The sequence below is a fragment of the Rhamphochromis sp. 'chilingali' genome (assembly GCF_963969265.1).
Source record: "Rhamphochromis sp. 'chilingali' genome assembly, chromosome: 14".
NCBI lineage: Eukaryota > Metazoa > Chordata > Actinopteri > Cichliformes > Cichlidae > Rhamphochromis > Rhamphochromis sp. 'chilingali'.
The window spans coordinates 12,466,078-12,493,587 of record NC_137941.1 but is presented as its reverse complement, the minus strand read 5'-3'; the positions used below and the strand labels follow the sequence as shown (position 1 = coordinate 12,493,587).

At 39.9% G+C, this 27,510-nt stretch overlaps 1 protein-coding gene across 3 annotated transcripts in view; it reads right to left on the bottom strand.

Moving 5' to 3' along the window:
* The window catches only part of LOC308410514 (E3 ubiquitin-protein ligase SH3RF3-like), a 117,988-nt gene that overhangs the window by 20,295 nt on the left and 70,183 nt on the right, over window positions 1-27,510 (bottom strand). For all 3 annotated transcript variants that reach the window (XM_080903886.1, XM_080903884.1, XM_080903885.1), the window contains exons 2-6: window positions 19,924-20,199; window positions 15,867-15,962; window positions 5,900-6,208; window positions 5,192-5,307; window positions 2,381-2,551 (exon numbers count right to left, since the gene is read on the bottom strand). In XM_080903886.1, coding sequence (XP_080760012.1) covers window positions 2,381-2,551; window positions 5,192-5,307; window positions 5,900-6,208; window positions 15,867-15,962; window positions 19,924-20,199 — 968 coding nt within the window. The remainder of the gene's footprint in view (window positions 1-2,380; window positions 2,552-5,191; window positions 5,308-5,899; window positions 6,209-15,866; window positions 15,963-19,923; window positions 20,200-27,510) is intronic.

The window sequence follows — 27,510 nt, the reverse complement described above, 5'->3', positions numbered from 1 at the left end:
AGCTCTAAAATAAACATGCATTTATGTGTTTGATCAAGTCAGTGTGTTTCTGTGTGCATATCTTTGGCAGCTTCTCATTATCATACTGAGAAATTTCTGAGCTGCACTGCAGACAAAGGGGGGTGGGGGGTAGGGGGGGGGGGGTGTAAGGAGGGAGGAAGGCAGAGAGGGAGAGAGTATGCTTGCGTAAAAATAACAAATTGCCTCTCATTTGATTACTCGCCCATCCTGTCTTTCTCTCTTTCTCTCTTCTTGGGATTGCATAATTGCAAAATGTGAAGCAGCCATTCATATCCACTGGAGAAGGACACCTGCTGTTTTTGCACCCGTTTCATGTCCTTGTATCATTTTCTTTTGCTTTCTCTTCCTTCTTCTCTCTCCTGCTCCTCCTCCTCACTCTGTCAATTTCTCTTTCAGCCATCTTCTGTTTGAATTTCTTTCCATAATTCACGCCCTTCTTCACCTTTTCCTTTGTCAAACCCATTCTATTCCCTTTCAACCGTTTTCTTCTCCTCTCACATTTTGCTTCCCTCCATTCGCTTTCCCTGTTTATCCTGCATAGCCTCATCATGCTCTCCAGCTTCTCATTACCTTCCTCTCTCTCATTTTTTTGGCTCTCTTTTCTTCCATTACTGTTACTGTGCCTTGCTTTCATTTTCTTCTCTCCTTTTTCTTGACTGCATCATGGAGCGGAATACAGATGAGATATAAAGCAACTGAAAACGTTTTAATGCATATGGGAATAATGAGGGTAATTAAGTTGCAAAATATTTCAGCACACCATTTTTACTGGTTTATTTGTTTTGGACAGCTACGAGAAGTAGCTGTACTACTAAGTAACGACGAGGATGGTAATTATAATAATGACGACAGTCGCAATGATCTACGGTGAGGCTGCGGAAGCCAAACACTAGAACGGCAGAGCCAGTAGTGTCGGACTGGTTAAATTTTATGATGTATTTAATTTAATCTTCATGTAACAACATTGAATTGATTAAGAATGGATTAGATCAAGATTAAGACATTTTTGCACTACACTTTGTTTCTTCTTGTCTTCACAGCAATATACAGTTTCGCTCCTAGCAATGGCTTCCCAGATCATACTTCTGGTAAATGTGCTGGCTCGACCTAATCATTTTGGTGGTTTTTGTAGCCACGTTGGAGATAATATGCACAGATTGCACCTTTCTCCAACTAAAGCCCCCCAAAATTACCTTTTTGGGTGTGCCTTTGTGACGAGAGGCAGCCTGAGTGCAGAAAAACACATGTGCAATTGCCATGCCATAATACCGGGCAAATTGCACATTTCAGTCTGCAACTAAGTAATGACTGCAAAAAAATTACACAGTAAATTACAACAACTATGTTGATGCTACCATTCACATTGCCTTTGTGAGAGGACAAAATTGGGGTGTGTGTCTGATTTGATTGCAATGCTGGGTACATTAAAAAAAATAAGAGGGCAAAAAGGCTTTAACAGGGCATAAAGAGATTAAAAATTTAACTCATGTGCCCTCTGCTTATACTGTGGAGAAATTCAGTTGAACTTACTTGTCCATCTTCGGTGAACGAGATTAACTGTACTCTAAGCTTCATCACCACAGCTGATATGATTGGCAGTCATAATAAGAGCTAGTGGAATTCTCTAAAAGCTAAGGTGCTTTAATTGTACCTTTATTACTTCTTTAAGGCCCAGCATAACTAAGACTAATTCAAAAATCAAACATAATGCACCATTTGGGTGTTCGTGAAAACAAGCCATCACCAGGTAAATGACCACTTTTACCAATATGTTGAACCCACAAGTGCACTATAAACTTTATGCTGTCATAAAATCTGCTTGTTAAGTAATTGTTGTCTTGTATGCAGCTCTTTGTACTGTGGATTTAGAAAAGATTATAGGCTCTATTAAATTGATGAAAGTGAAGTTGATGTAGCACAGCATAAGATACTTTTATTGCCTTTTACTTCAGTCACAGAAGCTGAAAGCCTTGCCTTAATAAAGGCTAGACTTCAAATGGATTTTCCACTCAGCAGGAAGAGAAAATATAAATGGACACAAGGGTGAGTATCAAGTCTCGATGTGACAACCATTTCATTTCACTTTACTGTTTTGCTTTTCAGCTTTGGTAATGAAGTAAAAATGCTCAGTGTGGGGTCCCAGTTTATTTAGCTTACATCAAACAACAAGGTAAGAACACCCGGGGTGGGTATCTCTGTTATCTGTCTTCAGAACACTGTAGTTTTACCACAGCAGACAAGTGGATGGATGGACACATCTCAACAACATCTGTCATTGCATAACTAAGTTGCCAAGTGTTCATGCAGTGGTAGTTCTTTCACTATTTAACCACATGCATGCAGTACTTTCCGCTCTCACCTGGACACAGGAGTGACATAGTTTCCCGGGAAGACGCCAGAGGCAGCAGTTCTCAGTGACGTGCCTTTGAACCATCCGTCTTGACACTTCTCTGTCACCCGATACATCTCCCCTTTTCTAAGCTCCAGCTCGTCAGCCTTCTGGGGTTTGTAGGCATATAATGCCAGGTATCTGAGAAAGAAAAGTGACAAGCTGCATTGCAAAAGCGAGTCATATAATAACAATATTTAACTCTAAAGGAAATCTTGAACAACTGTTCACCTAATTATAAACTCCCACTGGACATCTTCTTCTTAAAGCATGCATGTGGATTACTCCGAGTGAACAGCAGCAATTCAATCTTTTAATAAGGCAGTGCTGTTTGGTCCTTCCACTATAAATCCCCTGTTTTTGCTGTATATTTCATGTCTGTGTATTACTGTCTCCTTTAGAAATAGAGGGAAGGAGTGGGACTGCAAACACGAACAGTTGTCAACTACTGGTTTAAGTGAGACTATGATTATCACCCTAACACTGCAAATAAATATATACATGTACAGCATGTATAATGTTTTACTCCAAAAGTTGATTCTGTTCATCTGGATGTAGCGTTTTCAGTGGGAGAAACATTTCATCACTCATCCAAGTGACTTCTTCAGTCTCAGCTGACTGCAGGTTTCCCCAGTCTTATAGATAGTGCATTTTATGAAGGAACTGAACTCCCAGCCCATTGTTCCTTCAGTGGTGCTAGTTTCAGTCATTATGTAAATGCATCGTCAATGTTTTACCTTTACTTATCCACTAATGTGTCTAAGAATTAATTCTGTAATGCAGTTGTACAGTTGTTGAATACTAAATAAGAAAGAATATATTTAGACAGATCTTACAATAGCTTCAATTTACTGTTATGACAATTTGAACTATAAGACAACAAAAACACTGTTAAAAAAAAGAAAACATCAAAAGACGTAACACCTTTTTTGCATACTTCCTATTTTTACAGGACAACACTTTTTTTCTGTCTGAAGGACCAGTGTGACCACTAGAGGTGAATGGTACACTTTGCCATACGTGTCTTGGTTTATGTGTTTACACACACATTTATTGATCAGTGTAGTATTTTGAAATGTCCTAAATGTGACTGTATATTGAGTTTTGTGGGTTCCACAACTACTACATATACATGATATCCCGGTACCGGTGCTGGAGTGCACTCATAGTTGTGTGGTGCCAGATTCCAACAGAAGACGATAATACCGGAAAGTAAACAAGTACTATATATGCTGCCTTCCCGTTTCCATGGTAACAGATGTAGGGACTGTCTTCAGTCTCCCCATGGCAACAGGAACAGTTGCCAGGTCAAGAGGAAAACGTCCGACCTCATCAGTAGTATGAACTCACTCCGGATGCACGTGTTCATATTGTGTGTGTGTTTGTGTGTGTGCGTGAGAGAGCGCACGTCTGAGTGTGTACCTACTACTTGGAAAGTGATATTATTAAATCTGACAATGTTGCTGTATTTGGCTCACATCCTGCAGGAAGGACACCGGTTAATAGTAAACAGCACACACACAGGCCATCGCACACACGCGCATACACACACGCGAACTTCTACTTCTATACAAGTGAAGATCTTCACTGGTGTAATGTTGTTCTTGGCACAAATGTATGGGTTTCTTTTTTAACACAATGTCTTTGTTATTTGTTTGAAGAATGATTTATAGTAATAATAAAACAAACAAGCAGATACAAATAAATCCTACAAAATACAATAAAAAAAAACAAAACCCCTAAATGTCCCAATTCCCAAACACTGACACTTTAAAAGTTATACCAAAGTAAACACTTTTGCTGTGGTTTACACTAAATAGTCAGTTTTTCTGTTCGAGCCCAAAGCTTTAGAAATTCAAACTTTTACAAATCTCTTTTTTTTACCCTGAAAAAATAACGCTATTATCTTTTTGTAATTTGAAAGAATATTGAGTTTCATTAATGTCTGTCCATTGTTATTATACTATAGTTCTAATTCTAACCTTTTATGGCGCGCAGACTAAGCAGGTGTCCTCACTTTCCAAAAATATCCACACCCTCAAGGTCTCACTCTCAAAATTGGTCCATGCAGCAATGGAAGCACAAGAGAACAATCACATGCTCACCTTGAAGAGACCTTTATTTTCCTAGTTAATTTGTTTGTAGGTTAGTTATGTGGTAAAACTAGGTTAGCAGTGGCACTTCCCCAGGACTGCTGACCACCTAAATTTTCCAAAGGATTCAATGTAGTTTTTTGTGTTTGTGTAAAGCTAAAGTCTCCAACTGCAGCAATAAATTACTTTATCATGCACATCCTAATGCATAACACCTCTTTTTATGTTGCAATGCATGCAATGTTAGTGTGATAGTCATAGTCTCACTTTTTATGTCATAATCTTTATGACAGAAATCTTTTTTGTGTGCATCTCTCATCCCTCTTAACATGGTCATTTTAATGAAATAACAAAAACCTGTACAGTAAAATGCTGTTAAGAGCCTTGTTACGAAACACTGACGTAAGCATCGCACAAGTGAGGAAATAGCATAACAGAGGTGCAATTTTCCTGTCTGGGGAGAATTTCATCATTGACCAGTGGAGGAGCGAATGTGCAGAGGTGGTGGAACACGGCCAATATCTCAGAGCACAACAAAGGAAATATTTTTAACGCTGCCAACAGGCGGCTTGTGAAATCAAGCTTGGATCTGAGTCGCACGTATGCTGTGATAAACAGAATGGGCAGGTGGAAAAAAGAGAAAAGAAAGTCACAGCTGGGTGAACTCACAGCACTGAGGCATACTCACATGTTGAGTGGGAGCTGAACCTTGGCATGGGCCAGCAGCTCAGAGGTTATGGATGCCACTTTGGGGGGCACCAGCACCCCTGCCGAGGAGGGAGAGGGACCTGGGGGAGACGCATCCTAAAGAAATGCAGAAAGATATACAATGAAAATGCCTACAACCCACATGCAGATTTACAGTATACATGCTGGGTATTATTCACAGAATACAAACTGAACCCACGTCTAAATACAACCAGAGGCAGTATTTGCAAGAGCAATGCGTCTCTAGTGAAATGCTGTAAATAAGAGGAATGATTTTATTTACATGGAACTGGACGAGTAGGTGATTGGGGAATAAGTTATTAAATCTAGAGTAACAGAGTGACTGAAGTGAACTCTGGTTTGTGAAATGCAAGCAATGCCTTAGAGGTGAAACCAAGGAATCAGCAGGGGCAATACACTGGCTGATATTAGTTCCCCGCAGATATATTACATGCCAAGCAACGTATTTGTTGACTGCTGTTTAACTAGAAAATGCACAAAAAATCCAAGTGATTTTCACTATACACTTTTTAAATACAAAACAAGCATAGTACTTGTACATAATGGGGCCACATTACATCTAATCAAGTATTTTCTTATGCTCAAACAAACTGATTTTCCCTGATATAAAAGATCTGCTGCGTTCTGTAATTATGGGGTCTGTGTACATCACAGCGTTCGCATGCACCTGGATGCGTGCAGCCGCTCTGGGGTCAGAGGAGCTGATGAGGACTGGGTGGGAGATCTCCATGCTGTGTCTGTTGTTGAGCTGGGCAGCCCTCTGGCTGACGGATAGAGCGGTAAACGAATGGCGCTTCTTGGCGTTCTTCTTTCCTTCGCCTCTCCGATGGCCAAAGCCGTTTCCATTAGACGGGGACGCGCTTGGGGAGGGCCCGGAAGAGCAGGGGCCCAACGGGGCCGGCTCAGAGCTCGGACCCGGTGCATTAGCTGGTATAGGTTTGTCAATCTCCATCAACTGCTTGGCTGTTTCATTTAACTGCGAGGAGAGCAGAGGAGAGGAGAGGGGGAGGGAACTATGAGAGAGAAGACGTTCAGGTGTTCGATTTCAGACCTGAGTGGTTCAAGTACATCTCCAGTACATTCAAGTGTGTTTGTGTGGCTCTCTTGCTGCTTGTTCTTGCTGGCAGCTTTTCAGACCAGCAGCACAAGAATCATCACTTACAACAGCAGGTCTGGTGAGACTCCCTCTGTGTAACACTTTGACAGTAGCTCAAACACACAGATACTCAAATAACCCACAGAAAGGTGAGCATTCACTTTGCTTGCCAGAGTTTACTCCTTTTCTGCTCACCAATAGATGGTCTTGTACATGTTTCAAACATTTATTTACAGAGTATTTCCAGGAAAAACATTTTTTTTTGGGGGGGGAAGACACAATCAGCCTGGTTCACTAAACAGGGGACTGACCTGCAGAGTGTGGGGGCCACCTCCAAATAGCGCTCATAGGTGTCGTTAGCTGGGTGATTTACAAAAGCTGTGTTGTTTTCTAAACAGGTGCAGTCGGCTCATTTCAATATAAAGCACAAAAAATGAGACATGCTGCTTTTTGGTGTTAAATATTGGAACAATTAGCAGGAAATTATGTGCACAGTAAATCACTTACTTTGCTCTATTGATTTAAAAATTATCCTCCCTATAATTTGCACCTTGAAAAAGGAATTCCCAGAAATACGTATACAACACGGTTAGTGGCATAACCCCAGTTTCCACCTCTTACACGCAATCTTGACACTGCACTCTTTTGTAAATACCATTTTTCTGTTGTTTTGGTAAAACATCCTTTTAAGACATGGCAAAAATGAATGAATCCAAAGCCTCATTAACTGGGTGATTAAAAAAAAGGTTGGCTCTGTGACTCTAACATCTGGTCAGAGCTCTGGATTTTAATAATGTGTCAATTTTATTTATTCATTTTTTTCAACCAGAAATCGATGAGAAAGAAACACCTACTTTATTTTTTTTAACTTTAAGGTAGAAGAGCTCACACTATCGGTGCAGGTTGTGGTCTGTTTACAGACAGTGTGATTTACCGGCAGAGGAGAAGATGCATCATTTTGTTGAGGTAAAGAAGGAAAATAATTCGAAAAAAATAAGCCAATAAATTACGAGTGCAAAGTATCAAATTCCAGGTTCCCTTACAGCTGATAAATAATTTTACTTATTAAATCCTGATTTATAACAGTTACACATGCGATACACTATATAATAGAAGTATTAGACGTCTAAATTATGGATCGCTGTGCTGGGAAAAAGCACCAGTATAGGAGGTAAAAGCACCTCTGTAAATCTAATCAATCTTGATTATTTGTGGTCAGGCACTGACCTGCAACAAGAAGTTTGTTGGTGTAGTCCTGATCATTGCCGTTTCCTACTGTACTCAGTATGCATCATATTATCAAGGAAAGAGCAAAATGTGTTTATCAACATAAAAAAGTAGTGAAAATATGAGAATGAGTGTTCCATAGAAATTGAATTATGTTATGTTATTATCTGTAATACTTACCAAGCGTTGGAAAACCCCCTATATGAACTAATCTGATTGTGTTTTCTGTGGACGTGAGCACATATTTGATTGCAAATGGGATTACTGAAAGGAACAATTTGTATTTTTTGACCACTATGGAGCTCTGAGGTAGTTTAAGCTGGCAGTGAAGTTGTTTTACTGTCACACGTTGCTTGTACAATCCAATTAGTCATCCAAGCAATCATTACAAGAACCTGCCGCTCATTAATTCTTCTTACTCCGGTGCTTACGCTGCTTCTCTTTGTTACTGAAGTATCTGTTGCTTGCAATTCAACCTCCCTTCGCCTCACTCAGACAGAAACCCTGCAGCTTTTACATAAATACTATATACGCATTATGACCTGAGTATTTCACTTTTGTTACCTCAGTGAAAGTCTAACATTTCCGCTTCACATTTTTCTTCAGTGTTAAGCAAGGGTCTTTAAAGTGCTGCCTGCAGGCCAATGGCAGCCCATTGTTACATGCTGTGCAGCCTGCAAGCATGCCAAAGAAAGACTGTACATGTACATGTAGTTCATCGGCACTTCATGCCAAATTAAGGTATGACTTGGCACAGAACAAGACCAAAGGAACAACTCCTTTCAATTTTAACTCTTGTATTCTAGTCATCAAAGCAGACTGAATATTTATAAGTTTGAAATATACAGCTGGGCTCAGAAATATCTATGAAGCAGTGAGTTTCTAACAATAAATGTCTGAACAGAGAGATGACATATAAGCTAACGCATCTGATACATTAACAGACATCATCAACTTTGGCATCCTCCAACAAATTCCCTGAGCAACCCCTGGAGAGATATGTGTGGTATATAAGTGTGTGTGTGTTGGAGAGAGAGACTCAGACAAAGTGTGTACAGGGCCGCCCTGTCTGGGTTCAGTGTTGGTGATGTTGCATTTCCATTTTAATAGATATGCTAATCAAAGCCAAATCATATGCTAATGAGCATGATGGATTGATGCTGCAGATATAACTCAGTTTGCTCTCATGAGGTTGACTAGAGGACACACACACACACACACACACACACACACACACACACACACACACACACACACACACACACACACACACACACACACAGTCAGGAATTCATCCAACACTTTCACTAAGTGACTTACACAAACACATTCCAGTTACTGTCTGTGAATGCAACAACTGGACGGATACACAGACGCACATACATTTTCAGCTGTTCCACTGAAAATGGCGCATTAAATGACAGAGGGTGCATGTCGGTGTGTGTGTCTGTGCGTGTTTGAGTGAAAGTGACAGAGCCAGAGAAAAGAGAGCGAAGTTTTGATAGGCGCAGTTCTTCATTTGGTGCTTTTGGCTGAATGAAATCTCCAAGGTCATCTATTATGTGTTGAGCTAACTGTAACGTGTACCTTTTGGAGAGTCAGTTCCTCTCTAGGGGTAATACTGAGACTCGAGCTGATGAGCTGATATCTGCACTGCGAAAGGGTAAGCCAGCAGGACACTTGCATGTACTAGCACAAGCACACACACACAGACACACACACACACGCAGAGAACTGGTGGCAGACATGTGCCAACTTCCTTTTGCTGCAGGGATACATAAAAGTGGAAACTCTCCACAACAAAAACAGAACAAAACAAAGGAAGTCCCAATATGTCTCCCGTTACCATCATTAAACTTAAATCAGTCATTGTCATTTAGCACAAACTTATGCACACTGAGCTCACATCTACCTGAAACCACATCAGCTCCTTCAGCTCCTGCTGCAAACTTACACAACACAGACCAGCCCGCTCATTATATATCCACTCAAAGTCATGTCGGGTACAGTATATTCAAATGCAAAGCATATCTACTCCTTTACATCATCCACCCTACTGTTCTCAAACATTTAACCCCCCCAAAAAACCCAGGCACATCCAATAAATCCACCCAAACTTACCGAATCAAACGAATCACAAATTTAACGATACATTTCCTGCAGTCAGTAAAATTAGATAGTTTCTGTCCTCTTGTTTTAATTCTCTTTTCAATACAGTTGAGATTAGAAATAGAGACGTGGTGATGCAAACTCTTGCATAAGCTCTGAAAGACCTACAGACATTATCAGATAACACGTATATAATGAAAAATTAATTATTTTGGCATGGCTCTTAACACGTGAAATGTACTGACATGAAAAGATTAGAGCACCCGGCTCTGCACGGCTTCCCATGCAATTAAATGAATAGTTTAAAAGAATAGTGTCAAAAAATAACACCCTTTCCCTTTAGGGGAGATCTACTAATGCAGAGGGCCCCAACAAAAAACTCAAAGCTTTCTGGCAAAAAAAATGTTGATACAACTTTTGGTGCAAATTGGTGCAACATCAACCAGCAATGCAAGTGATCTGGAAGTGGTATTTACTTCATATCCAGTAGGGCTGCCACGATTTGTCGACTAGTCACGATTACGTCGACTATCAAAATCGTCGACGACTGATTTAATAGTCGACGCGTCGTTTGAAACTTTGTACGATCACAAAAGACGCAGGAATAAGTGGCAGGATTTAAGAGTGTAATAACGGACTGAAACAGAAGATGGCAGCATTGCATGTACAAGGATGTCAGCTACCGTTAAACCCCAAAGAAGAAGAAGAAGAAGAAGAAGCAGCTGTGTCCCAGAATTCATAGCGCGCCCAGCGCAGTTTCCAACAATGGCGGCAGCTAGTTAGTTTTAACGTTACTCTTATTATTCTTTCTGGGTCACAAAATAAACGTGTAACATATTTTCAGGCGAGAATGTAGCTGTGCAAACCTCAAATATCTGCTCAGTTTATCAAGACACCGCATATTTTCAAAAGCGCTCCGACGTTTTCGGAGACATCTGTTACCCACTAGCTCGTTAGCGAGCCGGGGGCTAGGCTCACTAGCGCCGTGAGAACACCGGACTCCCCGCAAATCGTTTTCAAACCCACCGCCGTCTTTCGCTACTCAGGTTAAATATATATGAGTCACTTAGATAACTTAAAATGTTATTGTTTGGCTTTTTTTTTTAGTATTTTATTTGTTCCTGAGTAAATCAGTTTGTCTGAGATTAAAGTTATAGTTTTTACACAGCTGAATAAACGTCAAGCAGACAGCTGATTATCAGAAGTGTGAGATGCTCCAGAATATACTCCAGTGTCCTGTTATATTTTAGATAGCAAGGAGTTTATTAATCTTCACCGAAACAATCTGCAAATTGTCTTTATTTTTAGTTAGCACAGACCTTAAACACTTAAAGCTGTAAGCTAATGATAGTTATATAAGAGCAGATGCTGCTGGTGCAATAAGCTGTATGTTTTACGTCTAATGGATGATGATCTGATTAGTCGACTAATCGCAAAAATAATCGGTGACTAGTCGACTATCAAAATAATCATTTGTGGCAGCCCTAATATCCAGTAGGGCAGACACACAGGGATCTTAGTATACTAAGTCAGCTCATGTCTGGCATTAGAATCTATCTCCGCACGGTTCTTGAGTAACCTATGATTGAACCTCACCTTCCCGCCTCTGTATGTGAAAACACAAGCATATTATTTCTGTTTGTCAAGCTCAAATAACAGAGTCACGCACAGGTCAACATTTGCAAATGCACACTCTATCTGTATAGTATAACAGACTTCAAGAACCAACCTCTTACCCACAATTATTTCCAAGCAAATCTAAACCAGCTGTGACCCTTTAATACAAGTACCCGAGATATTAAACACATCCACCTCAAACCGCTTCATTTTTACTAAACACTTTGATGACACCATTTTTAATTCACTCTAAGCTTCTTTTTAAAAAAATCTGCTTTCTGTTATCACAAAAAGTTACCACAAATCCCAGTAATATCTGTTAGAACCCAACAATATGATCTAAATGGGCTGTAATTTTTTCTTGAGCAAGCGGCCAACAGCCTTATGCAAAAACAAATAGCTAATGACAAGCTGTGGGTAATCAAGCAAGTGCAGGACTCTGCCAGACGCACTGCTGCTTTGCACCTGCAGTAGGCACGCCACTTGAGTAGAAGGTCCTTTTAAGTGGCTCGCAATGATGTAGCAACTGCAAAAACAATTTGCCCATATGTGGCTCACCCCACCTCTCAATGAGGTCTGAGTGATGGGATGTTATTGCATCTTTGTTGCATTAAAATCTGGAGCTGTCTACTTATGATTGGATCACTCAAAATTAATGTTAATACCTGGTCTGAACAGGGCCACAGATCGGCAGAGGCTCCAGCTGGGTCCTCCTTATTGGCTTTTAAATGATGACACACACATGCGCGTGCGCACGTACACACATCAAGCACTCACACGTCTGCTCGCACGTCGTCAACATGCCCCTGCACCCCCACTGTGTGAGAGTGATGGAGAGGGCTAAATTATTGATGCATCTCGATCTAATAGGAACCCCTGTGCGTCTGGGTGCGTGTGTGTGTGTGTGTGTATCCCAACACGACTCAGCCTATGGCTTAATCACCATCACCTAAGAGAGTCCTTTTCTAGAGTTGTTAGCTAATTTCAAGGACATTGTGTGTGTGAGATTGTGTGGCCAAGAGTACAAGCATGAGTAGGCTGCAAACCCAGACATAGAGAAAAAATGAAAAATTATTCAGAGAGCAGTATGATTAAAGTTTAGAGAAAAAACACACCACTGATTTCATATACACATGTATATGGATCCTGATTGTAACACATGTGCTGTGTTGTACTACTAAGTGTTTTATATAATATGTGCTTTATTCAGCAAGAAAAAGCAATATAATGTATAAAAGCAGCATATAGGATGACTCCATCCTACAGCGACTTGCCTCTAATCTGTGCATTAAAAATCTGCTTTGACTTTATAAAGAAGACAATGCAGCTACTACACTGCAGCTGAACTCCTGGCACTCCCGCTGTTTTGAAAATCACACACACAAAAGCTCTTTGTAGTGTGGGTGAATCTCCTGACATTTCTGAAGACTTCATCATTTGTTTTGGACAGGTCATGCGAGAATCAGCGTTTTTACAAATTTGTGGTGTCGTAGAGATAAAAAATTGCAAACACACTTGCTTCGGAACTGTTATTTTAATCCAAACCAGAGTTCTGAATCCTTTTTAATTTTACAGCACAAAGGCCCACAAAGGCATTGGACATGTCATGCAATACCATGCTGAAAAAGACGGATAAACAACAGAGCGATGCTTTTAAGTTTCTTTGAATTTAGTACACTGAATGAATGGTTATTAATACAGAAAGAGAGAAAACAGAAGTCCTTGTTTGTGCCCCCAACTGATTTGTACCTAACATAACAGAAACTCTAGGTACGCTTCACACAGGAACATCGAGGTACCTTTGACTTAGTCTACATTTTGGATTCTCTGGTTCGCTCTCGCTTTTTATCACTTAAGTTCCACTGTGTCACACTGTGTAGATTGTCATCCATGCCTTCATTTAATCACATCTGGATTACTGTTTACTTGTCTAAGCAAGGCTTCCTTTGAACGTCTCCAAGTTGTTCCAACGCCGCTGCAAGCCTTCTGACTAAGTCTTCTGACTAAGTCTTCTAAATACTCACATATCACACTGTTGCTAAATCAGTTGCTCTGGCTCCCCATCAACTTCAGACTTCACTTTAAGTGAAAATGACTTGACTTTTATAGCTCTGCGTGGACAAACACTGCCATACAACAGTGAACTTTTACATCCATACATCCCCAGCAGGTCCCTGAGGTCATGTGATCAGGACCTGCTGGCTATACAGCGTGCGTGACTGTGAAATAAAGGAGACAGAGTAGGGCTGGGCGATATGACCCAAAATTCATATCTCGATATTTTTTAGCTGGCTGGCGATATAAGATATATATCTCGATATTTTTTTTAAAGCCATAAAGTAAGAACAAGAAGAGAGTTCTTAGTCAAAGCTGTGTCCCAGATGTCACACAGGCACTTTTATTAACATAGAGCAGATGTACATAAAATTTACTCAAAAATAAATTATGAGCATTTATTAAATAATAATGCTCCATAAATAAAAGAAAACAATGTTGTTTTTGTGCATAACAAAAAGCTCACAATTGTGCAGTCAAAATGTAAACTAAAAGACGCTGAGCACAATAACAAAGACAGATTTCACAGCTGCTCTGTTCCCAACTTGTACTGCGTGACTGACAGCCTGGAGTTTGAAATCCGCTTCGCAACCACGTCTCTTAACAGGTGCCATTTATGGTCCTTATACACAGTAGGGTAATATTACGTTGAAGCACAGTACGTATCACTCCGCGAGGCTCAGCCGTAATCCTCCGACAATCCATCAAGCGGTGCAGCTCCGTAGCTTACCAAAGTCGTACTAAAACATTTTTGACAGATTGCTGAGCGCCGTGTTCCGCATAAAATCGGTTCGCGGCCATCAAGCACAACCAGAATTCATACATTAGGCGCGCTGTCAACTTTTGAGAAAATGAAAGGATTTTAGTCCGTGCAGCACCTCTGGGCTGCATGGCGTTAGCGTGGTTAGCTCGTTAGCGTGGTTAGCTAGCTAACACATTGACGCCGTCCAGCCCCACGCACGGGGCGATGCGCAGTAACTCGTTAACGGAGATTTGCCGTGTCCATCTTGTCGCTTCCTGCAGGTGAAGCGATGGGGGACGAGGAGTTGTGTTCAGTGAAGGAGAGGCGAGGCCGAGTAACGTTGCGTAGAGACGGAAGTGGACGAAAGAGAGGCAAACTTGCGGCTCCACAAGTATAATTATAACGTAACATAGACTATATCGATATAAAGGATATTGTCAGATCTTATATCTCGTATAAAAATATATCGATATTTTTTAAAAACTCGATATATCGCCCAGCTCTAAGACAGAGCTTATGCAACAGTGGCGCCACCGAACTCTGGAACGCTCTCGCTCTGAGTCTGAGATCTGTGGACTTGGTGATCTCTTTTAAAAGGCAGCTAAAAACTCTGCCTGTTTTTCAGCTTTGTTTTTGGCTAACACTTTAGTCTTAGGTTTTTATTATTGTTGTTGGAAAGCACTTATTCATCTTGAAAGGTGCTATATCAATAAAATTTTACTAACTTGTTTAAAAAAAGACATTAAGTAGAAATGAATGGATGTTTTCAGAAAGTACTTGGATTTCTTTAAACTTTGGTGGTTTTTACGCAAATATTTTAATTGTCTGGCCCAGTAAGTCTCTTGTGGTCGAGCTAAAATAAGGCCGACTGCCTTGCCTGAGAGGAAAGGGTCACTGCAAATCAATACAAAGCTGTGGTGGCGCAGCCCCTCACTAAGACACTTAAATTTGTCACCCGTCTGAAAGTGGTCAAGCCTTAACATCCTGATATGGAAGCATAATGTGGAATCTCAATGCGGAAACAGCATGATTAATGGAGAATAATGAACACACAATATGCCTCCTTTCAGAGTGAAATCCCAGCGTTAATTAATATTAATGCTGGAGGCTTTACAACATTTCATTAATCAGCCAAGAACATGTAGCCATCTCCTCTCACATCCTAACTTTAGAGTGAGCACACACTCTGTGTGTCCCTGCTCTCTGCACTTATGGTAGTGAGGTTATTAAAACCAAAGAAAATAAATAATAGATTACTCATTACCACTGGCAGTGAATTTCGACAAGAGATATGCTTTCACTAAGTACAGAGAACAAAGTGCAGCTGTGCTAAAGAAGAATAGAGTTAATGACTACAGTAGTAGCAGTACCTTTGGTAAAATTTATAACTGAATCGGAATGCAATTTAGTTGAAACCTACTTGGTATCAAGAAACAATAATTTAGTAAAGGTGAACATATTCAGCTTTTTTACTGGCGACTATACTGATTTATCCTCCGCTCGCTAACAAATCTGAACCAGTCAACTTCTTTCTTTAACATGGAAAGCTTCTACTTGTCAGTTTTCGGCACATTCCACAGTAGAAACAGCGTTTTATCACTCTTTCAGTGGACACATGCAAAACTAACTTTTGAAGCCTTCATCAAGTGTTTGATAAAAGGAGATCGCATTTTCTTCCTCTTCTCTTAAAAGTAGCAATGTGGCAATGACAATAGATGTGACAGTGGATGTTTTGCTACAGCATCATCGACACTTCTGCAGTGGGTTTGTGTTTGTATGCCATTTTACCTCCACATAAAGAATTGGGAAGATGCCAATCTTGTCTCCCAGCATGCCTTCTGCCCAGTTCTCATCTACTCGCCTGATTACTGTCAGCACCTCATCCTGGGGAGAGAGGAAATGAGTGAAGCTACAAACACACTCAAGTATACACCGTATACCACACTTCCAGAACAATAGACATTTAACTACTTTTGATATGCTGCAGAAAAAACAAAGTTTATTTGTTCTGCCTTTGCATATAAAGCGTTTATGCATAATGACGTGACTTTTTTTAAAACATGGGCTGCTTATGAAAGCATGATCAAATTATTCCAAGTGATGCCTTGCTACCTTGTTGAGGTCCCTGAAAATATATTTAATAAATGGCAAATCAACATTTTTCAAGGCTGTTTATGTTTATGTTGGAACGGCAACTCAGGACTGATACAATTCCAGCACGACACACTGGCATCCTTGCAAGCCACTGCATATTAACTACAAACTGTAACCCTTTTCAGTGACTGCAAGCAGGCTACTGAATTCAAATTACTTGAGCTGCTCCCATTTCAAATGTAAAATGCGAGCTAAAAATGAGCTAAATATGACACTCTGCAGAAATATTTAAAATGACTGCCTTAGGGCAAAGTTAAGGTGAATACTGATGCATCTGTTTTTCCTTTTTTTCTACATCTGCGTGCCCAACCCAAACCAACTTTACATCGATCAACAATCGTGTATATAACAACAAAAACCAACAATTTGATGTCAGTTTACATACTGGTTACCAGTAAATATGTACCTTTGTGTACACTTCCATCTCTACATTGTGCATATGATATAATATCACATGTAATATAATAAATATATGATGTTTTTCCCTCTGCTTCTCCTCTCCTCACATAAAGGTCTTGGTTAGACCATTATGGGATGGCAGTGATAATGCCAGCAAATGACTCTGTATTAGTCATACTGAGTAATTACCTCTCACACTGAGAAAACAATATCACACACACTGGTTCTGCATGACAACACGCATACAGAACTCCACGGGGGCACGTGTCTCTGTGTGAATTATGGTCTTGCATGATTTTTAGTTGTTAACCTGTTGATTAGTTTAACCCTAAAAATCAAAATAATGTGATGCCCCAGCATTATCTGTTCTCCTGGATGCAGAGAGCGGTGTGTCGGAAACAACGTGTGTACACTTTACATTACCGTGATAGGTCTTAAGACGCCCACACTAGACTGAACATTACACTGTAATTTAATAAACTATCTTGTTCTCTTGCTGCAGACACATTTAGAGTGCAAAGACAGAGTGGAGGTGTCGAGCCTTCAGTCCTAGCACAAATGAGGCCTGTGTAACAGCGGGAAAAAAATGATAAGCTCAGAGGAACACAACATTACGGAGAATACAAATTACTGTTTACACCAAGCCCGACCTGGACGTGCACTGCTCAAGGACTGAGTGCCTTCTCTCATTTCCATCCTATTCAAAGTATAATTTGAGTGATATTTTTGACATCGGCTACTCAGATTATCTACCTCTTATATGATAAAGGTCATTAAGATCAGTAAGACTGACACAGAAAATGTACCCACGCTTGTACAATTTAATTCCCAAAATACAGAAAGCTGCGGACAGCAAGTCCCGAGGATAGTTAATGCCAGTTCTACGTGTATTTGAGCTTAACGGTATTATAAGATAGAGACATCATTACTGGCAGCAACATGATACCCAACCAATTAACAATCTGCTTGGCCACAAAGAGCAGAAATACACGTTTTTTTTCTTGCACTTCCAGTTCACACTTCCTGTCTTTTGTAAAAGCACCATTTTTTTCCTGCACTCATGATGACGCACAACCACAAGCGCATTAGAAGTACTGGAGAGTAGAATGTAATAGACATTTTGACACTCCAATCACAGATCCACGAGCAAAAAAGAGCCCATGCTACACAGCTGGTTAGGATCCAGGCACTGTTGGGAGTAATGCCTTACAGAGCAACACGTTATTGTAATCAGGTTAGAGTTTTCAGTACAATAGTAGTGTACCATGTTACCGTAGTAAATTTGGCAATTATATTACAGTCTTAATTACAGTTGAAACCAAGCACACCATTGTTTTTCTTGTGACATTACCAATAAGTTCGATGTGTCACATGGCCCTCTTCCTATTGAAAAAACAAAAGTTGTATCCAAGATGGCCGACTTCTAAATGGCCACCATCGTCACCACCCATCTTGAGGAGTTTTCCCCCTCACATATACTAATCTGCCACAAACAGGACTTTAATATCACCAACCATTCCCATTTTATTACGGTGTATCCATATAAATGGCCCACCCTGTATAATACTGGACTTATTTTTCTACGAAGGTTTGAACTTTGAGAGAAAAGTGTGAAAATGTTCATGCCTGTCTGAGAAAAGTGTATAAAGTGTGTAGTGAGGGGTTTTACAGCCTTAAAACACATTGTAAAAAATAAAGCTGACTACTTCGCGGATTTCACCTATTGCGGGTTATTTTTAGAACGTAACTCCTGTGAAAAACGAGGGACCACTATACTATTATTTTATTGAAGAAAAGGAGCGTGTTTGTAAAGTGCAAACAACGCCCAGGACAGAAAATCCATTACCTTGCTAACCCAATTTCTGCACAGACAGCATGCTAACACAAAGCTAGCCAAGAACCCAGAGTGATGGTACAGCTAAGCTATGCTGAGCCCAGCAGCCAGAGCCTGAACTTCAACAGTCTCTTTGTAAAGGTTTTCTTTGCTTTGTGTTGTCAGCTTTTTGTTTAAATGTAAACACTAAAGAACAATCTTTTGTGTCCTCATTGGGACATAAAGCATTTGTGTTGGTGTGTAGAACTGTAGCCTGGAGTTTATACTGTTAGCTGGTAATTATGTAACAGTGAATTTCAGATAATTTTATGGAGTAATGAGAAAGTAATGTGACATCTACATTTTTACATATAAGAGAAAGTTAGGTAGGGTTATGTAGCAAAATTCCTGAAATAGCCCATCCCAATTTTGCAATGCAGACACAAAGCACATATCTGCTTCAATAGAAAGGCAATAGTGTCCTCCAGGTGGTTGTTCCTCTCTGGCCTTTGCTTTGGAAAATACTTTTAATATTAATTTCACATCAAACAAACCAAAACCCCACAATGGATTTTACTCCATGCAAATCCACATGAAAAAGAATAGATTAGACTCCACCAGTAAATAAATAGTGGTATTTTAGTGGAGTTTTTGAGTATAATCATGGTGTAAATGCTGTCTTGGCATTAAAACAGAAGAATATTATTTGAAGATGGGCATAGAGAGTATCAGTTGCCAGAACTTTCATTTCCCCCCCCAAAAAGAGTGAGTGTTAAAATTCAACTTCAGCCAAATCCTCGAGGAGACTGGTAATGATTGCAGTGCAGCAACTCCCCGCTACTTGTCTGCTGTCTCCATAGTAGAAAACCTCATAACAAACACAATACACAATCACTTACACTGATGAAAACATCAGCTGTAAAATAAAAAAAAAGTGGTGTAAACTGTTAAAATGAGAGAGAACAAAGTAAAACATGAAACTGCAACTACAGTCGCTTTAAATACCAGCACCTTCAAGTAACACACTACCGCAAATAGTAATACTTATTCTGGTTTTCTGCTCAGACAGATCACATGACTTTATAACAGTAACAAAGGCATTCGTTTTCTAAGTCAAACAATTAGATTTCATGAACAGCACTGATCTTATCAGAGACAGCAGACTATTTTGTTATCTGTGGACTCCACTGAGGAGAGCATGCACTTGTTTCTCTGTTTGAAGATGTTCCAGTTTACATTCTGTGAACCAATCTGTAGAGCAGGGTCTGAGCTAATTAAATTATTAGTGCCCTACAAAGAACCAGCCTGGTTTAACACTACAGATAAGTGTTTTCTCCTGCTACAGTATTTATGCTGTTGTAAATTCTGAACACATCAGTCCTTCGGATCTTTTTACTGATTTAAGCATGCAGCCTTTTTTTAAATGTTATTCTGTGTCGGATATTAAAAAAGCATGTGTATACTATGAGTGTGTGCTACCTTGCTGAAGGCCAGACAGTCTTTATCCTGGTCCTTGTCTTTGACCTCAAAGTCATACAATGCTTTGCCCTGGGGTGGAGTTTGGCTCAGGGGACGCAGCAGCTGGATGTAACTAGCAGGCAAGAAACCATGACAACCATTGAGCTCGCCGTGGTACCAGTTGTCATCCACCTTGCGTCGCAGGATGATGATGTCACCTTTGGAAAACTGGAGGTCGCCCGGTTCCTTGCCCTCATAAGAATAGAGGGCTTTGCCGCAAGGTAGCGCTGGGATATTCTGTGAAGCATACACACAGAAGCACTTAATATCAGAAGAAATTTATAACGTTTTAGAAGGGCATCAATAAAAAGCATTAAGGAAAGGGGTGGATGGCATGTGCTATTCGGGTGCTTTTTCATGTTAAATACTACATTTTTGTGTCTCTTCAGGTTTTTAAAAACCCTTCCAATAAATCTTAGAAGATAAATTCTGTAATATACACTCTGAAATCATAACCTACATGATGAAGGGGTCAAAACAGAAGCTAAAAGGATTAGATTAGAGCACTTGGTTGCTGGTGTTTTGAAATGATTTGCATTTTTCTCTTATATTTCAATATGAAGAATGCTCTCCAGTACAGCAGGAGTTATTAATATAAAAGGTTCGACGGCAGGTGTTCTTTTGACATAAACATCTTACACAGAGCAGCTTTAAGAGCTTTTTTTACATCTCTACAGAAGACTAAAAGCATTTCTGTTTAAAATTAGTGCAACTGTGCTGAAATGTTAGGCGATAACTACACTTGGGGTTGACAGATTACAGGGTAATGCTTTTTTATTAAATTCTGTTAAGATGCAACAGAATTTCCCTTTGTGTCATGTCCGGAATAAATGGGCTTCAGGTCTGTTTGCTAATCACAAACAAGGTGGTGACCCCTGCAGCGATGAGTAAATGAAGTAAAAAAAAAAAACCCTGGAGGTAAACATGCTATAAACCAACTTAAAACACTGGCAAATCAAATATATTACAAACTACAGGCCCTGGAGACAAATTTGTAGAAATTGAGGATTGGATATGTGCTTGAAGGCTCATTTTATCCCCCCCCCAGCAGTATGTGAGATATGACGGGTTATTAAAATGTTTGCAAGGTAATTGCTGCTCCCACCTTGGGCCAAACATAGTAATTTTCAAAATGCCAGAACGGCATGAAGCATGACTCCCGTGAGTTTCATCAAAATCAGGTCCTCGGTGTCTCACTTATCAAATGTCCAGGACAAACGCACCATTTATCCTCCACACATCAGATACATGAAGCAAACTTGAGTAAAATGATTAAAACGTCACACTGAACTCAATTTGTGTTAAAACTGCATTTAACTAGTGTGCTTTTGAAATCATTTAAAATAATGATTTGCTAGGCAGATACCCAGCATGCATAGGCCTATCACAGGTACACAAGACTGTAACTCTTGCCCTATGACAGCGGATATAGGTTTCAGACCTGCAGACTCTGCAGCCCTAAATTGGAAGTTAATGGATGGATGGATGGATACTGTATGAAATCCTTGGGGTATACATTCTGCTATATGTGCTGCTCTGTCTGCAGCACATGTAACAGAACATGAATCACAGCTAAGCAGATGGCGTCTTAATTGTAAGTTACTGACTAGCTCGTACAATAAATTGCTGGAAAGTTCATGAACAATTACCTCATCAATCCTGCCTTTTCAATATGACTCTGACATACATATATATTTGGGTTGTCAAAAAAAATGAAGACTCAGATAGTAATTGATTATAAAAAATTAATATTGGATTAGACACTCCTTTGCAACAGTATTGATATTGTTCACATTGAATTCAGGCAGGTACATAGCCCTCCCCTCACTAGCAGTTATAACAGATGATTTGTAAGGTCAGTAAAGCTCCTGTTTCGAGAATATTAATGTTTTTAACAGTTATATCATAAATGCGGATATGTTTGAGTCAGTCATTTCTTTTGGGAGCACCCCGACAGCCACAATAGCCTCTTGTTAGGTTATTACGGTAGTGGCGAGTGGCTGTGACTAATGATGAAAGGATAAAGTTAATGTGGGAGTCATTCAGCTAACATTATCGGTCCTGCCTGTCTGTCATTTTAAAACAGTCTTAGTTTACCAGGATAGCTTGATTATTTGTGTCCAATGAGACGTCAGAGAAGGAAAAGAGTATGGTGCAAGTCACTATTATTATTACTATTACTTGCTTTAGGTGAGTGTTGTTGTTGATGTTATTATTTGTATTTTTCTAAACTTTATTTAAAAATAATTTATATTTGTCTTCCTGTGGTGTATTGAAAAAGTATTGAGAATTGTGTTTGAAAGTTTGAAATTCTCCCAGTTAAGAATAAACATGAATAAATAAAAATTCAGCATAGGCATCATCCCAAAAGCTCCAGTAATGGTGGGACCTGCATGATAACACAGCACTGGCATATCTGAATAGCTACTGTAACATGCTATTTCTAACTTACAATAATAAAGACTTCTGTTTAGAGTGCTAATATAAGTAGCAGCCTTTTTTCCCTGTTAACATATTCTTCCCTTTACCTTAACTTCCACCCCTTATGCCTTAGAGAGGATTAGCTTAAATCCATACCCAGTTTTCTCTGCCACATTGAACCTAGGTTGATATGACAGGTGTGGGGGCATAAACACAAGATGTGCTCTGGATGCTCTTGCCAAATATTAGCTGTTCTCTTAATTATTTCTTTTTGTACTTGGAAATGTAAGCCACTCTGTTGAGCAAACCCATATACAATATGATAGCGACAATAGGATCTGACATTTTTCCATATCATTTTTAGCACAGTAGGAAAAACTATCTCTACACTGTAACACAATTACAATGCTGTTTCTTTATTTGGTGTTACATAATGCTGCCTATTGAAAGGATCATCATCTGGTGAGATATTATGACAGTTTTCTAGTATGCTCTAGGATAATATCATGTCTGTAGATAATAGAATGAAGACATTTTCATAGAGACAATACCCCTTAACCAGCTAATTATAAGTCCTCAGTCGCACAGGCCTTGAGACAGATTAGCAAGCATCTGGCAAGTGAGAAAAATAATGTATTCCCCTGACCTGTTGCTAGTGGTTGCTGGAGATTGCTGGTTGATGCTAGGTGAAATTAGTTGCATAGAGGGTGCTGCAGCACAACCTCCTTGCAATTGCTTTAGTAATTGTCACGCTCATTCATAGTTTGCATTAAAGCCACAACTTGTCTGCACTCACTATTTTATTTTGAAACTTGAAAAGGTGTAACACAAACCAGAAACTTTGATTTCAAGGTAAAAGTTGTACCTTACTGCTGCAATCGTCACATTTCACAAGGCACAACTTTTACTTTGAAGGCCTCTGTTTCCAGTTTCCAGCCTCTGTTTCCAGTTCCAATCACATTTTCACGACCTCTTGGTGAATAGTTTGCAAGCGTTTGCAGCCAAGTTGGCATCTGCCATGCAAACTACGGGCAGCCACGGTAACCAGCTAGCGACGAAAACAATCCCAAGAAGTTTTTTGGTGCAGCACCATAGGCCTCTTTGCTACCGATTTCACACTAGTGATTTCCGGCAGCCTCAGAAACCACTCAGCAACTGGTCATGGAATACGTACTTTTCCCTAGCTCAGTGACCAGCTGATGGCAAGGGTTCACTGACCAGTCTGTAGGTCAATGGGGTTCTACCTGTTTATTTCAGAGTGACTTTTAGCAATCTCCAGCAACCACTCGCAACTGATCGCGCAACACACTTTTTTCTCTCACAACCAGCTTGTGTGCTCAAAAAATCATAAATTTTCTCTGACTGTGTGTGACCCTTTAGCAAATAACTGTGGGTTGAAGGTGAGCCACTGTTGGAGAAGTTATTTAACCTGCCTACGTGGCATGCTATAGGGGAAATCTTGACAGCAATAGCAACAGCAAGTAAGGGGGAAAGGCTAATATAGTCTAGATTCAGCAAGTGAGATAAAACTGTCATTTCCATATAACCAGTGATACATAGATATGCATCATCGCAGTACACCTATATTTACTTTCTCCAACACCACACACACACACACACACACACACACACACACACACACACACACACACACACACACACACACACACACACACACACACACACACATAAACAAACACTGCAGCGTTCAGCAGACACTTAATAAACCGAACATGTTCTTGGAGGCAAGCGGTCCTGAAAGGGAGTTTATCTTAAAGAAGATCCAGGTAAACAAACAGCACTGTGTAACAGAAGAGACAATGCATGAGAGTGAAAACTTATTTTCTTCACAGAGAAGCTGTTTACAATAACACAAACACACGTACACACACTGACATTTTATACACTCACATATAGATAGATTCTCCCCAGACAGAGCACTGAAGAGAACAGCCTGAGGCTCCCCTGCCTGACTGTTTTGAGATCAGTGATGACGCAATAAGAGGAAACACACACACAGACACACGCGAACAACTAGAAAGTAAAATAAAATATTAATGCTGCTTTAACTATTACTACTGCTATTTCTCTCTTCTACTGTAACACATTTAATACAGCTTGTGTTTCACTACTATACAAAACAACACTTGATCAAAGAAGACCTTCCACTAAACATATTCTCCTCCTCTCCTTAGTGCCAGACCTGCCGGCACAGATGTTGGGCAGAAAAGTGTGGATTGAGGTCAGGTGTGTTTAAAACAGGGGTGTGAAACATAAGACCCGGGGGCCAGAATTGGCCCGGCAAACATTACCTTTCGGACCACTAGACCGCTTTAGAAAAAGTGAAAGAGGGCATAAAGTTTGCACATTTAAATGCATTTTAATAAGTTTTACAGTTTTTTCCTGCTGATAAAGACCTCCCCCATGACAGTTTATACCATACCAAAATAATCACGTAAAGGACAAACAGTTAAATGACTATCAGCGATCAAAATGTCTGTTTTTTATAATGGGTCCACAGTAAAAAGAACAGAATTTTCTGTGAAATATCAGAAAATGTCTGTTTTACAATTACAGCTCAGTCTGTGCAATGAGCTACCAGAAACGTTTCTGCAATTTCACACATTTCTTTCATTTACTACACAGGCATTTCTTTATCGTGTAAAAAAATTGAGATGTATTGTTGAAATTGCACATTTTTACTTATATTTAGACATCTCGGGGATTAAATGTGTAGCTGAACTGTTTCCACTGAAAGAAAGAGGAGTTTCACTGGTCCAGCCCACTTAAGATCAAAATGAGCTGTTGTGTGGACCATGTTGTAAAATGAGATAAAGGATATTCTTCTTCTTTCAAACCAAAATAATACATACGCACAGGGATTCCCATTTATGCGCAAGGGCATTCATGTCAGGTTAAAACAGGAAAGAGCTTTTCCTAACCTGCTGCCACAAAGCGCAGCTCCTGGTGCTCCATCTGTGTGTGCACAGGATGTGTTCAGGCACAGTAGCAGTAGGTTGCTCATGTTTTGGAAGTGCTCGGAGCCCAGCGCACAATAAAGCACACAATGCAACAGCTGCATGTGCAAAACACAAAAAAATAGACAACCTGCGTAGACAGCTGGTACACAGCTGGATTCATTAAAAGAGGAATCTATTCTGTAAGTAAGAGGTGGTCGACTGAAGGATGCAGCTAAAACACTTCCTCTTACCTAAAATGACGTGACCTGATATTTTAGTGGACGATTTTTTGGCAGATAACAAAATGTAATAAACTACTTTGTCATTATTTTAATGATACGCTGTAAAAGTGTAGCTTCCAGCATTACATCAACAATTCATCTTCATGTTATTAAAAAATGTAATCTGAGTGGCCTTACATTTCCAAGAAATATTCGCCATTTAGATTGGTTTTATAAACTGTGTACATAGTTTCAAGGAGACGTACTTCAGCGAGGCTGCAATTCATTTTGAGAAGACTCCCCCAAAACTGGGAGTTTCGCTTAAATAGTTGCAGATGGCAAAGATGGTGGTGGAGATGTGAGACATTGTAATCTGGCAAAAGAAAGACAGTACTGGAGGAAGAACAGCTACGTCACACAAATTTCTTAGTCTTCATTTCCTTTGGAAGACTCACTTGTTTCTTCTCACCTGTGCCCCTACAACTCTCATTTTCTGCACTCCCTCTATGTTCTTCTTATCCTTCCTCCTCTGATTATTTTCACCTTTCTCTCTTTCCCTCAGCCCTTCCTCCCTCTCTTCAATCTTTATTTGCCTGCCCCTGGGCCAACAGACTGGGTGGTAGAAGCTGCCGCATGGCTTCATCAGGGAATTGCTGTGTTTGCTGCTCAGTGCCGGGAGGAGGGCGATGGCTACGCTCTCTCTGCTTAGCGATCATCTGAGACTGCAATACATGCCACAAGAACAAAGCCATTTTATCAATCATCTTTGGAGGAACAGTCTTTGCTTGGCAGTTCTTTTTGGTAATAAACTGATATGTATCATTGTGATATATTAGTATTAGTAGTGACAGGGTGGTGCAGAACCAGACAGTTCTAGGTCTGGACATCATGACAGGGAGATTCAGAGTTTGAATGTTCTGCCTGTGCGGGTTTTCTCTAGGTACTGTTTGTGTGTATTTTAGTTGCTTCCCACTTCCCAAGTGTGAGATTAAGTGGTGATTCTGAATTGGTGTGGATGTGAGTGGGAGTGGCTGTCTGTCTCTCTGCTAGCCCTGTGACAGACTGGGTATTGTGTGTACAAATGTGGACACTTCTTAATCTTTCATTTCAGATGTTTTCAATCCCATTGTACCAGGTGTATAAATTCAAGTACCATGCAGTCTGCCTTTACAAACATTTGTGACAGAATGGGCCATTTCAAAGAGCTGGTGAGTGGTATTGCTGCAAAGTAAAAGTTTTCAGGAGCCACAGCAGCTAAGCCACAAAGAAGCAAACCATGTAAAGTTACAGAATGATGAGCCATATAATGTGTTAAAGTTGCTAACACTCTGCTGACTCAATAATTGCAGAGATCCAAACCTCCACATTAACATCAGTACAAGAATTATGCACTAGGGCCTTCATGGCATTGGTTTCCATGGTTGAGCAGCTCCTGCTGGTGTAAAGGGTATTTGTCTCATAGAGTGTATGAGTTAATCTAATTCCGTTTTAAAGCAATCCCCCCCTAAAAACTCTGTTAGTGAGCATTTAAGCAGAAATGTTTGTGTTTAAGTGCAATAAACACAACCCAGCTGAGCCAGATGTTGCCACTAATAACACTGCTGTCCTCCTGTGAGCTTTAACCTGGACTACAAGCCGAGCTTGCAAGTAAAAAGTGTATTCTCTGTTAAGAAAGATGTAAGGTAAATGTTTTCATTACACAAGATACATAATCTGCCACTGAAAGTCAAGTGAAATTTAATATAGAACACATTTCAAAGCAAGAAATATAAAAACTAACTAATATAAAACAATAAAAACAGGATTATTTGGCCACTGAAAACAATCTAAAATGTAGGCACACTATCTAAAAGGCCAAATACCTGAAATAAAATGTAGAAAAATCAAAAAAAATAAATAAAATTGGAGTGCAAGAAGTTTAATTTATCATTTATTAATTCAGCTGG